Below are 13,556 nucleotides of genomic sequence, written 5' to 3' on the forward strand. Positions count from 1 at the left end.
AAAGATGGAAGTTCCCTCTGGACCTAGGATAGACCCAAAGGATGACTTTCATAAACACGCAATTAACTGGGACCAGGAAGGAGAGAGAAGACGAGCAGTCTTCCAGCCAGTTTGCCACATGGAGTGACAAGGACCGTTATCAAGAATCCTTCCTGGTGACCTAGGAGTGATCACGTCCCATCTAAGAACCAAATCTGATGTGGTTCTTTCCAGGAGATTCCTCCCCAGGAAATCATGGACATGAGTGTTTTGCAGCGGCTAAAAGCTTTACTTCCTTCCAAGAGAAATAACTGACACCCATATCGTGTCAACACTCGCAGGCCCTGGTTGAAAGAAGCATCCTCAGAGCCCAGGACTGGCCCTGGGCTGTGGTTCCCACTGGCTCTCCATAGGGGAAGGAAGCCCACACCACCCTAGAAAAGCACCTTCCCATGAATATGTTTTCTCACAAATGATGGATAAAAATTTAAGCCCCCAAACAAGCTGACCAGTAGCTTATCTGTTTTGCTAAGTAGCGTCCAAAAACACTGAAGTCATAAGCCTTGTTTGAGCCAAGAGGATACAGTAATGACTGATCTCTGGAATTCTCTATACTTCCAAACACTTGCCCGCAACAATACATCCATTCACTCCGATGAGCGCGTTTTCCCCATGATCGGTAGAGCTGAACATTCTCCAGAGCTTGCAGCCCAAGTCACCGTGGAGTAGCTGTACCAGTCAAGGTCCTCTGGCCTGTGGCTCCAGCTCTCAGCTGCTGGCTCGCTGGCTGCCCCCTCTGGCTCCCCCAGCTTTCTGCTAATCAATGGAATTAAATGGAACGTCTGTCATATTGAGGAATCAGAATTTTTCATGTGAAGATCTGCTTTCCTGTTTTCTTGCCAACACAACACAGGGCCTGTCCCTAGTCGTTTTTCATGCCAGGATATGATGGAAAGGAAGTGACCCTGAAAACTGGTGCCTGGCCGGCTTCGGGTGGCTTTGCTTTTTAGCATGTGACTGGCCACACATCACATCAGCCTCCCTCATCCTTTACACCCAGAAGACTCTCTCCGCGGTTCTTTCAGGTGTATGTTTTCAAAAGAGTGGGGTGCTAGCTCCTGTGTCTCCCACGAGGGCAGATCTTTTTGCTGCGTCCCCGGCTGCTATATCAAGCCGTGGCTCACTGCCTTTTGCAGGCTGGTCACCCCTCAGGAGGTCTCCGAGTGGAGTGAGCCGGCAGGATTCTGCAGCGCTGCGGGACCGCGCGCTTAGGGCGTGTCACGTGCCCAGGGCACTCCCTGAGTATGAGATGGCTGCCCCAGCGCCGTCTCTGCTGAGCCGAGCCACGTGTTACTAGGTACGTGGCTTTCCCATGTAGCCCGTTTCTCCATCCCTGTAATAAGGATCCTAACAGCAGCACTTCGTGTGGAGTAAACGAGGTGATTCAGGTAAAACCTTTAACACCTCACCTGACCAGCAGGAAGCATTCTGTAAGAATAGCTGTCATCGTCATCGTCACCATCGTCATCATGAGATGGTTCTTGCCGGCGCTTTGATTGTGTGATCAGGGCTGGTGTGGGGGCCAGGTGCGCCCCCCTCCTGACTGCTCTCCTCCCCAGCACCTTGCACCAGCAATCCTAGATCTTCTGCAGAGATCTGCCGTCTCCAGACAGGCAGCCCTCACATCATAACTCCTCCTCGGCCCAAACAGCCTTACTCTGGCTATAAATAAAAATCCCTGCCGCGGAGCGCAGCAGCAAAGCCGGGCACCAGCCAGACCCTAAGATAATCTCCAGGCTGTGGTGCAGGGGTGTTTCTGCTCAGCGGCCAGCCCTGCTTTCTCCCTGCCCGTGTGAATAAATATGATCTTAAAGGGCCTGGAAACATTTCTCTGGGGAGTCAGTGGAGACCGGGCTTGTTGACCGTGGTATGGGAATGAGTGTGCAGGGCCGCCGGAGGGACCGCGTCTCCCCGCCCACTGGAAGGTGATTTTCCGGCTTGGCTCCTGTCCCGGCAGGACTGCATAGCTTGAATACCAGAGCTGCTGCAGCCTTGTTGCGGAGGGCGGCCTGGACGCTTTGTCCGAGAGATGGGCATCTTCCTTCCCTTTTCCTTGGTGGCTGCCCGCTCCCCTGCAGTCCTCACCCTTGGTGGCCCCCCCGCTTCGGACCCGCACCTGCACAGCGAGGGAAGCTTGTCCACTACTGTCCACACCCGCAGTCGATGCTCTGCTGAGTCAGGTGATATTCTAGGCACTTTAGTTGATAACATTAGAATCTATTCCTAAGTATTCCCTCATTCAGTAAATACGTATTGAATTAATTAATTAAATGCCTTGGCTGTTTTTAGAGGAGTTCCTGAGGGTATTTTGGAGGGCAGGAGAGGCTAGCAGACATTGATGGCTTGTCACACAGCGGGACTTACGGGGCGTCTCAGTAAATCCACACAGAGACCCTGTAAGAGAAGAACTGTTGTTTTCATCCCCATTTTAAAGAGGAAGTGACTGAGGCTCGAGAACTTACTTCACCTGCCCAAGGTCACACAGGCAGAGAGAGAGCCCAGGACCCAAGCCCAGGTCTGTGTGACTTGAGAACGTGCCCTCTAGGCAATTCTTCCGCCTCCCAGAAAAGGCCCCGCCCTGCGCGTGCGTGCCAGCGGCTGCTTGGCTACCGCGGGGCTCACTTCAGTGCTCAACACGCTGGCATGGCGCGTGGACAAGAGGGGGCGCCAGTGAGGACGTGTTGGGACTCCAGAGTTGGCATTTGCCTCACTTCGTTCAGGCTGCTGTAGCAAGATACCAAAGCCTGGATGGCTTATGATAACAAGTCTATTTCTCACAGTTCTGGAGGCTGGAAGTCCAAGATCAGGGTGCCAGCATGGTTAGGTGAGGGCCCTCTTCCTGGTCACAGATTTTTCGTGGCATCCCCCTGGAGCCTCTTTTCTGTGGCACACATCCCATCATCCCTGGGGGTTAGGATCTCAACATAAGAATCTGGGGGGACTCAGACACCTTGACCATAGCGGCATTGACCATGAATCATAAACTAGACGGAGTCACGGCCGAGGGAGAGGTATCTGTTAGCATATCTCACAGCAGCACCTGCGTGCTGGGAGTGAGCATCCCACAGGCCCGGGGACCGGACTCCTGCGTGAGAGAGGCCTCAGCCACGGCCCAAAACAGGCTGGCCTCCCAGGACCGGGCCGTCCCATCCCTCCATCCCTTGGCTGGTGCATTTCACTCAAGGTCTTCTCTGCGCACCTTGCCAGCCAGTGAGAGAGCCTCACTGTGAGGGGAGCATCCTCCAGAGGTGAAATGGAGAGTCCCCAAAGCCAAACCCGTCACCCCTCTGCCATCCCCAGCAAGGCCAGGCCTGGATGGCTGCCCTGAGAGGCCAGGTGAAGCATGGTACCTGCCGGGGGAGGGCACCGTGGATGCTCAGGCCCCACAGCCCTCGGTGGGGAGAGCAGCCGAGCCAGGGGTCCACCACCCCCAGCTTCTCTCAAAAGAAGGGATGTGGACGAATCAGAACTGGTAGGAATCTAAGCCTTCGGTGTCGGTACAGCACTTCCACTAATTCACCTGCCTGTGTCCAAGGGTCGGCCTTGAGTTTGTAAGTTAGATGGGGAATGGAATGTGTAAAGATGAGTCGGTTCCCAGGCAGTATCCTGGGTCTGATATAAACCAGCAGCCAGTGGGGCTCATGGGGTGAGAGGGCCTTGGCCTCACCAAGGAGCGGGGAGGAGCTCTAGGCTGATCCGCACAGCCTAGGAGGGCAGGGCGGGCAGCAGGGGGACAGAGGGAGGCTGTGCCTGTCCCTTGAGTGGCAGCAGCTCTCGGTCCAGTTAACCTGTAAGCACGTAGCTTCGCAAAAACACTTAAGGGTAGAGTGGCTTTGACCTCTGGCTAGTTTAAAACTTCATTTCTTCTTCCTCCTTCTTGGCCGTGGGTTTCAAAAATCCTGAATTTTGTACCAAAATGCAAAGGACACTTGAGTGAGCAGTGTGCATGTTTGTTCTGGGTGGGCTGTTGTCAAGTTCCAGCACCTGTGGTGGGAGTGAGCCTGGCAGGGACTTCAGATTCAGGCCCTGCCTCACTCTCCTCCACGTTTGGCAGGTGTCGGCAGACCCTTTGCAGGACATGATGACACTATGGGATTCTTGTCCCAAAGCTCGTCCATCTGTCCTGCCGCAGCAGAGCCCAGGCCCGAGTGCGCTCACGGGCTCTAAGGAGCTGTGGGCATCTGCTGTCGCGCCCCAGCCTGACCTCGGGCTTTTCTCTCACAATGAGAATCTCGAAGAGCGTAGCCTGGCGGTTCTAAGGTAGCGTCAGAGGCATTGCACTTCATTTGTTACAAAAAGAAAGAAAAAAGTTTAGGCAGAAAGGGAGATGAATTCAGAAATTTTTAGCATTTTGGTAGCACAGTTCTTTCAACCATTTTTTAAGGCTTATGCCCTTCCCTTCCAAAAGGATTTGAAGTGATTACAACATTTAAAAGGCTGCAGTGTTTGACTTCCAAGGAATAAAACGAGAGAGATTCAACCAAAAAACTCAAAATAAGTAAACATGACCAGGTGTCTGACTGCACGCACTGAATTTAGCACCAGGTTCCTGGAAGGACAAGAGGCATAGATGGGGTTGCGAGGGTTTCATTTTCTGACAAAGAGGACGGGACCCCCATACGGTGGGGGGAGGCTTGCTCTCCTTTGGGGGTACCCGCATCCTGCCCCTGAGGACAGGGTAGACACTGCCCCTTAGACACTGAGGACAGCACTGGTCAGTCTTCAGGCCTTTCTCAAGGGACCCGTGCCAGGGTGGGGGGACCTCGGGCCAGAGGAGCACGGGGGTGGTTTGGCCTGAGTGGTGGTCCTGGTTAGAATGACTGTGAACGGCCTGTCACGGCTCAGCTGAGTTAATCTAATTACTTTTTCTTTTGTCTGTTTTCTTCTTCCCATCCTCTCGTGTTCGTGTCTGTGTTCCACTCTGACTCTGTAGTATAAATCTGTGTTTAGGTCCTACTCCCAGGATTTCGTGCCTCACAGCCAAGCTTCCATCCAGCCTTTCCTCCCGTCTACCTCCTCTTCCTCTCCACATTTCCCACCTGTCCACCAGTCTCAGAGCTCTGACTTAGCGGTGCCAACCGTAGCCAGTCCGCCTCCCAGCACCCTGGACGGGCCTCTTTCATCTTCTCAGGAGAGCAGCTTTCATGGGAACACTGTCTGCCTTCCTTCCGAAACCTCTTTCACTGACTCGCCCCAGACGCCTTCGGTGAGAACTCAACACACACACGCCTCCCCATGGGGCTGCGCCTTCTGAAAAAGCCTCCACCCTCACGAGCGGTCAAGTCTGTTGCTGGCGTGGGCCCAGTCGCGGCGTGGCTGGACTGAGGGGTGCACAGGTCACCAGGTGAAATCGTAGCCCGTCTGTTTCCTTCTCTGCAAAGTTCCCATCAAACTAGGGATCTGATTTTCCACAAATGGGTTAGTGACCATTTAGAGACAACAGGTTGTCATAAGCATAAGATAGCAAATGCTACTGGTTTTCTGTGTGATCGGTTGTTTCTAGAGGAAGGTGCAGAGATCTCCGACAGCTCCGAAGGCAGTTGCGTGTTTAGTTGCCGAGGTGCTGAGGGTGGCGGGCCTCTTTGCTGTGCTGCGAGATGGGCCGCAGCGCTTCATCCGGGCACAGGGAAGTGCTGCCGTGCGCGTGGGCGGGGACACGACAGGCAGAGGGGCAGAGCAAGTGCAGGCACGTGCAGCCAGCGCTGCAGCGTGGAGCTGTCTTGATGTGTTGCCTCCCTCTCTCCATGTTTGGCCCCAGCACGGCAGAGTGGGGAGGTGTACACCTCCACCAGGACAGCCTGAGTGGCCCTTGACGCCTTTGGGGAAGCTCCAGCAGGAAACGTGGGTCCCCTCTGACAGAGGCAGGAGGTGGCAGAAGCAGCTTTGTTCCCCGACCCTGGGAAGGCATCCCCGGAGAACGGAGGGCACGCCGCCGCCGCCGCCGTCCTCTCCTCCGGTCAGGGCCAGCCCCGTGGCGGGGGGCCGTCACATGTGCGTTCCCTCTCGTCCTGTCTCCCCCAGAGCGAACGCGCCAGTGAGGGTGAATCCGTCAGTCTGTATGCCTCTGGCCAGAGCAGCGAGGAGTAAGTAACCGCGGGCTGCCTCGTGCCCGCGGCCTAGCCTGGCAGGGGTCGGGCCCTGCTTCTGTCTGGCTGAGCCTCCCGGTCACCAGCAGCCATCCTGCGTGAGACCTCAGCCACTGCCCGAGCCAGGGGCCGGCTCGGCTCCGCGGGGAGAGGACAGGGCTTCCAGCGGAGCCTCCTTTGCTTTCGCTCCCGCGGTGTGCTGCTCCTCCAGCCTGGCCGGTGGGCCGTCTGGGGATCACGGGAGCAGCCTGGCCTTGGCCCTGGCCACGTGTCCGGTTGCTCTCAGGGATTTCTTTCTACCCCATCTTCTGGTGTTGGGGCCCGTCTTCTGTCCCTCTCCCAGAGGCAGGGACTCCTCTCTCCCACACTGAGCCTTCCAAGCCAACATCCCCCTCCCACCCAGCAAGCTCCAGGCCTACAGTCCCTGCTTCAAGGAACCTGGTGACTCCACCAGGCCTCCCTCCTGTCGTGGTTGCCCTTGTTTTACTGCCCTCCCAGCGCCAGACGGTCAAGGTACAGTGGTTCTGTTAAGCAGTCAGCTTTCCAGGGTTTGCTGCAGCAACACCTGAGCAACTGCAAAACCTTCGAAACGAACCTTCCCACCGTCCCGGGTGGGGGGCCGGGTCCCTGGAGGGGGCACCGTGAGGACTCCGCCCTCCTCAGGGGCCAGCTCAAGGGGCCCAGTCCATTAAAAGCGTGCTCACTCTCGTTAGGATGGCCCCCTAAGGGGGCCCCCAGAGCACCTAGATATCCACGTGAGGCAAGCCCCACTTCAGGTATTAGCATGTTGTAGAACACTGTGGAATTTTCACTCCAGTGGGTTCAGCCCCCTCCTTGGGAGGTAAGCTGTTTGTCGCCTGGTGTTCCCACCTCACCTGTCCCCTCTGGTGACCTCCCCCACCATCATCCAATTCAGCCTCTGCACACGGAGTCCATTCCAGGCTGGCCTTCCAGAGCTCTCCCTCCACCTGTGACCCCATGAGGTGCTGCAGTGTCCTCTATGAGGACGTGCTGCTTCTTCATACTCCCCCCACCCCACCCCGTTCTCTGTTGTGGCCTCAGTGGCAGACCAGGGATGCCGGGGGGCCGTGTCGTCATTGAGTGGGTGGGCCCAGGTTCCTAGGAAGAAGCAAGGCTGCTGGAGGATGGAGGGACTGCCTTTGTGCACTCGAGCAGCTAGGCCCTTGGGAAGCATAGCTGTGGTGCTGAGGGCGTGCTGTGACTGGGAAGCTGGCGGAGGCCTGCTGCACACCTGCAGGGCATAGCGGGCAGGGCCACAGTCTTCCAGCTCAGGGGGTCTGGGGCCGGGCCCTTCACTTCCCACAGCCTCTTTTTCTTTGTGTGACCGGTATGGTGATGTCGGCCAGCAGGTAGGGTGTTGGTCAGGGCCAGGTGAGGAAAGGCACGCGCAGCGCCTCGCAGAGCTTGGCCGAGTGGTAGCTCCTGCGATGGTCCTTTCTTCCAGCAGGTGGTCGGGATGGCTTCCTCTAGGTCGGCAGCTGACAAAGGTTATAAGTAGTGGTGCTTTTCATTCTCCCCAGAGGAAAGATGCTAGTCTGAAGAGGGCCCGTGCTTCCTTTGTAATGGACCGCGGTCACGGTTGACGTGTTTACATCTCAAGTTCCTTAGGAACTTGCACTCAAAAGCCACTTGCAGGCAGGAATGCTGGGAAGCAGAGCAGCCCAGCGGGGGGCACCTGTCACACACCCAGCACTGCCTTCTCTTTTCAGGAATCACCAGCTTCGAAGGACGGACATCCCAGAGATGCCTCGTCAGCCGGCAGTGCACCTGGGAAGGAAAGCAGGGACGGCGGGGACAGGTAGGAAGTTACCCACGTGGAGCCGGGTGCCCTGAAAGCATCACGTCTGCCCGCCCAGTGAGAGCTGCCCCAGCTGCCCCTGCGGCAAGCACGCCAGGCCTGCTGGGGCTGTATGTTTACACTTGCGCTGAGCCAGATGTGTTTTTTACAAAGTGAAGGTTTGTAGCAACCCTGCATCAAGCAAGTCCGTAGGCGTCACCTTTCCAACAGCATTTGTTCGCTTCATGTATCTGGTAATTCTCCCAGGATTTCAAATTTTTTCATTATTACTATATTTGTTATGACAATCGGTGATCTTTGAGGTTATGATTGTGATTGGGGGCACCACAAACCATGCCCATATAAGATGGCAAACAATCGATAAACATCGTGTGTGTTCTGACTGCTCTACCAAATGGCTGTTCCCCCATCTCCCTCTCTCTCAGGCCTCTCTGTTCCCTGAGTATTGAAGTTAGGCTAGTTAATAACCGCACAATGGCCCCTAAGTGTTCAAGCGAAAGGAAGAGTCACACATCTCTCACATTTGTTTTTTGTCTGCATTGGGTCTTCGTTACTGCATGCGGGCTTTCTCTAGTTGTGGCGAGCGGGGACTACTCTTTGTTGCAGTGGGCGGGTTTCTCATTGCCGTGGCATCTCGTTGCGGAGCGTGGGCTCTAGGCACACAGGCTTCAGCAGTTGCAGCACGTGGGCTCTAGAGCTCAGGCTCAGTAGTTGTGGTGCACGGGCTTAGTTGCTCAGCAGCATGTGGGATCTCCCCGGACCAGGGCTCGAACCTGTGTCCCCTGCACTGGCAGGCGGGTTCTCAACCACTGCGCCACCAGGGAAAGTCCCTCTCACTTTAAATCAAAAGCTAGAAATGAAGCTTAGTGAGGAGGGCATGTTGAAAGCCAGGAGAGGCCTAAAGCTGGGCCTCTTGTAGCAGCCAAACAAGCCGGTTAGCCAAGGTGTGAAGGCAAAGGAGAAGTTCTTGAAAATTAAAAGTGCTGCTCCAGTGATCACACAAATGATAGGAAAGCAAAACAGCCTTATTGCTGGTATGGAGAAAGTTCGAGTGGCCTGGATAGAAGATCAGAGCAGCCCAACGTTCCCTTAAGCCAAAGCCTCATCCAGAGCAAGGTCCTAACGCTCTTCAATTCTGTGAAGGCTGAGAGAGGCGAGGAAGCTGCAGAAGGAAAGTCTGAAGCGGACGGACGTTGGCTGAAGAGGTTTAAGGAGAGAAGCCGTCTCGTAACGTCGAAGTGCCAGGTGAAGCAGCAAGTGCTGATGGAGAAGCTGCAGCAAGTTATCCAGAAGATCCAGCTGAGATCATTCATGAAGGCGCTACACTACGCAACAGATATTCAGTGTAGACAGAACAGCCTCTCCAGGCAAAAGACACCATCCAGGACTTTCATAGCCAGAGAGGAGAAGTCAATGCCTGGCTTCAGAGGACAGGCTGACTCTCTCGTTAGGGGCTAATGCAGCTGGCGACTTTCAGTTGAAGTCAGTGCTCATTTACCCTTCCCAGAATCCCAGGGCCCATCAGAATAATGCTAAATCTACTCTGCCTGTGCTCTATACATGGAGCAACAAAGCCTGGATGACAGCACATCCGTTAACTACGTGGTTCACTGAATATTTCAAGCCCACTGTTGAGACCTACTGCTCAGAACAAAAGATTCCTTTAAAAATAGTACTGCTCATGGTTAATGAACCTGGTCACCCAAGAGCTCTGATGGAGACGATATACAATGAGATCAGTGTTGTTTCCTTGCCTGATAACACAGCATCCGTTCTGCAGCCCCTGGATCAAGGAGTAATTTCAACTCTCAAGTCTTATTACTTAAAAAATACATCTTGTAAGGCTATCGCTACCATAATTTGTGATTCCTCTCATGGATCTGGCAAAGTAAACTGAATCCCTTCCGGAAAGGACTCACCATTCTATATGCCATTAAGAACATTCATGATTCACGGGAAGAGATCAAAATATCAGCGTTAACAAGAGTTTGGAAGAAGTTGATTCCAACCTTCCTGGATGACTTTGAGGGGTTCAAGACTTTAGTGGAAAAAGTCACTGCAGATGTCGTAGAAACAGCGAGAGAACTAGAATGAGAAGTGGAGCCCGAAGATGTGACTGAATTGCTGCAAGCTCATGATAAAACTGTAACAGAGGAGGAGTTGCTTCTTACCGGTGAGCAAAGGAAGTGATGTCTTGAGATGGAATCTACTCCCGGTGAAGAGGCGGTGAAGATTATTGAAATAACAACAACGGATTTAGAATATTAGCGGCAGCGTTTGAGAGGACTGACTCCAATTTTGGAAGAATTTCCACTGTGAGTAAAATGCTAGCAAACAGCATCGCCTGCTCCAGAGAAGAGTGTTTGTGAGAGGAGAGCCCGTCAGTGCGCAGACTCCACTGCGGTCTTGCCTTAAGAAATCGCTGCAGCCCCGGCCTGATCAGTCAGCAGCCACCAGCATCGAGGCAGGCCCTCCACCCCCAGGAAGGTTACAGCTCACCAGTGGCTCAGGCGGGGGTTAGCATTTTTTTAGCAATAAAGTATTTTTTAATTAAGGTGTATGAACACTGTTTTAATTTTTATTGATTGATTTTTAAGATTTAATTTAATTTTTATTTTTGGGGGCTGCGTTGGGTCTCCGTTGCTGCACGCGGGCTTCCTCTAGTTGCGGCGAGCGGGGGACTACTCTTGGTTGCGGTGTGCGGGCTTCTCATTGCGGTGGCTTCTCTTGTTGCGGAGCACGGGCTCTAGGCACGCGGGTTTCAGTAGGTGTGGCTTGCAGGCTCTAGAGCTCAGGCTCAGAAGTTGTGTCTCGTGGGCTCTAGAGCGCAAGCTCAGTAGTTGTGGCGCACGGGCTTAGCTGCATGTGGGATCTTCCCGGACCAGGGCTCGAACCCGTGTCCCCTGCATTGGCAGATGGATTCTTATCCACTGCGCCACGAGGGATGTCCCTACTGTTTTTTTAGACATAATGCTATTGCACACTTAACAGATTACAGTATAGTATAAGTATGCCTTTTATATGCACTGGGAAACGAAAAAAATTCACGTGAATCACTTTATTGTGTTATTTGCTTTACTGCAGTGGCTGGGAACCGAGTCCACAGTATCTCCGAGATATGTGTGTACACTCTTCCCTTTATTCAGATTCTCAAAATTATGCATGCTCAGGGTAGAGAACATGGAAAGTATAGAAATGTATAAGAAAATAAGAAGGATAACCGCAGCCCTCAGAAGCCCTCCTGCTGGCACCAGGCTGCCTCTGCTGCTTGAGCATCTCCACGCCTACTCTTCACCTCACACGTTACCCACAACACGTTACCCTAGGGTTTCCTTCTCAAACCCTAGGCCAGCCTTCCTTCTGCCTCTTCCAAGTTCAAATGTAATAAAGGAGTGTAAAAGATTCCCCCCACCAAACTTTTTATTGTGAGTTTCTAGAGATAGTGTGTGAATTGTATGTAGTGTGTATTTGAAAGTAAGTCACAGACATGACACTCAGCCCCTAAATATTTCAGCATGCCTCCTAAAAAATTTTAGACGCCTACCTGATTACGATATGATTATCACACCTAAGAAGAGTAATAAATTCTTTACATTATCTGATATGCAAATGATCTTCTATTTCCCTAGTTCTCCCTATGTCTTATAAGGCTTATTTTTTGGAACCAGGGTCAATCAGGAGTCATCTCTGCATTTAGTCATGTGTCTCTTTCATCTTTGGTAACATTTCAACATTAGCATGCGTCAAACCTGCCCAGGTTTAGAAATATGTAGTAAATGTCTCCAGTCCACACATGGGAAGGATAATGTGCAGGACCTGGGAATCAGCCCTGCCACCTGCGACTTCACGTTGACTTCCCCTTCGTTGTGAAATGCTCCGCAAATTCAAGCTTTTCCTCCCTCTTTAGGCTAAGGTTCGGCTACTTCTGGAGTCCTGGGTACAGAGCTAAGCAATACCCACTTGCTATTGTCAGGCCTAAACATAAATGGTTAAAGACGTGGTAAAAATAGCAAGAGACAGGAAAAAAAATAGAAAGCAGTCTCTAGGGGCCTGTTGGCAAGGGCTGCCTGCCCAGCCTACTCTGGCCACCCCTCAGTACCGTCCACACAGAGTCTGATTCAGCGGCCCAGGCTCAGGTCTCCCCAAGTGTGAAGGGGTGATGGGTTTTCTAGTCTAACACGTAGTGGCAGAGGCGTCTGTACAGACAACAGCAGCTCATGGGCTCCAGCCCCATTGGACCCAGGGGTGCCATTTTTCAGAGTTCAGGTGGCCCCTGCACAAGAAGCGGAGGGCGAGCACGCTGACCGGCCAGACGCGGCCGCTGGGACGCCGCCCTCTTTCCGTGAAGGCCAGGCCACGACTGGACGCCGACGCGCAGCTGAGGCTTCGTCCCAGGACTGCGCGTGGTTTTGCTCTGGCCCGTCCACGTTGCCTTACTGAAGGCCCAGGGGTTTTGTTTGTTTGTTTTGTTCTGACTTGGGTTTTTTCGCCCGTACCGTGTGGCTTGTGGGATCTTAGTTCGCCAACCAGGGATTGAACCCAGGCCCTCAGCAGTGAAAGCATGGAGTCTAATCACTGGACTGCCAGGGAATTCCCAAAAGGCCCAGGTTTTAATGTCTCAGATACTTGGGGTTAAAAATGAAGCCTGCGACCACAAGGCCAGTCAGTGGCTCACGGGACTGATCACGAGAATGATGGGAATATGGGAGAAAATGCCGGGGAAAGCGCGGTGCCCGCAGACCCCACATCCATCTGCCTCGTGTCCCCCCTCTGCAGGCTCCCTCTGTGCTTCGTCTGTTGGAGGTTCTCTCCTCCCCCTTCACCCAAACTCCTACTCAGCGCTTCAGTCTCAGCTTGCCTGTCCCATCTTCAAGCCCTCCCTGCCCTTGGCTCAGGCTGGACCCCTGCCCATGCTGCTGCCCACCTGCCCACCGGCACCCGCGGACAAGGGCCTGCTTCATGCTCCTCTTCAGTCCACTAGAGAGGTGGCCCTGGGGAGAGACCTGGGGATGGCACTGAGATCATGCTGGCTTGTTTCCCCATCCCGCTGGCCCTTTGCCATTCTCTCCTTGAGTACTGACAGTCCGGGCGGTCTGTGGGCCTTGACACAGGTGACTAAGACCATTACTTTTTCAAATTGCTCAGGGGAGCCTTCTTGCTCTGCGTGCTTAATCCCTTCCACTTACTGAGGGAGTGTCCGGAGAGAGCAGGGACTGTCCCCAGGTCACACAGCTTATCAGGAGCAGAGCTAGAAACCCAGTCTGCATCCCGGCCTCTTGTCTACCTCCCGGGCCCCCTGTGGAGGGGTGGGAAGCGGGTCTGGGCTTCTCGCTGGAGCCGCAGTCCGGGGAGGACTCATTCAGGGGAGCGGCTGTACCACAAGACCCCGCGCACGGGGCCACGCTACCTTGGCCCCCGGGAGCCGTGGAGCTCAGGGTCTGTTGACACAACACAAACCATTTCTCTCTCCAGGGCCCCAAAGTCACCAGACGCTCCAGAGGCTCAGTCGGAGGAGGAAGTGGACGAGCTGTCCCTCATTGACCACAGTGAGATCATGGCAAGGCTGACGCTCAAGCAAGAGGTGGGCTCCTCACGGGCCTTCGCGTGCGGGG

General features: G+C 54.0%; 1 protein-coding gene across 5 annotated transcripts in view; it reads left to right on the plus strand.

Annotated features, from left to right (window-relative positions):
- Positions 1–13,556, plus strand: part of RAPGEF1 (Rap guanine nucleotide exchange factor 1) — a 233,375-nt gene that overhangs the window by 203,961 nt on the left and 15,858 nt on the right. For all 5 annotated transcript variants that reach the window (XM_027104474.1, XM_027104470.1, XM_027104472.1 and 2 more), the window contains 2 exons: positions 7,856–7,944; positions 13,417–13,525. In XM_027104474.1, coding sequence (XP_026960275.1) covers positions 7,856–7,944; positions 13,417–13,525 — 198 coding nt within the window. The remainder of the gene's footprint in view (positions 1–7,855; positions 7,945–13,416; positions 13,526–13,556) is intronic.

This window comes from Aethalodelphis obliquidens, unplaced genomic scaffold (genome assembly GCF_003676395.1).
Source record: "Aethalodelphis obliquidens isolate GAN/ISIS:26980383/991018 unplaced genomic scaffold, ASM367639v1 scaffold7, whole genome shotgun sequence".
Taxonomy (NCBI): domain Eukaryota; kingdom Metazoa; phylum Chordata; class Mammalia; order Artiodactyla; family Delphinidae; genus Aethalodelphis; species Aethalodelphis obliquidens.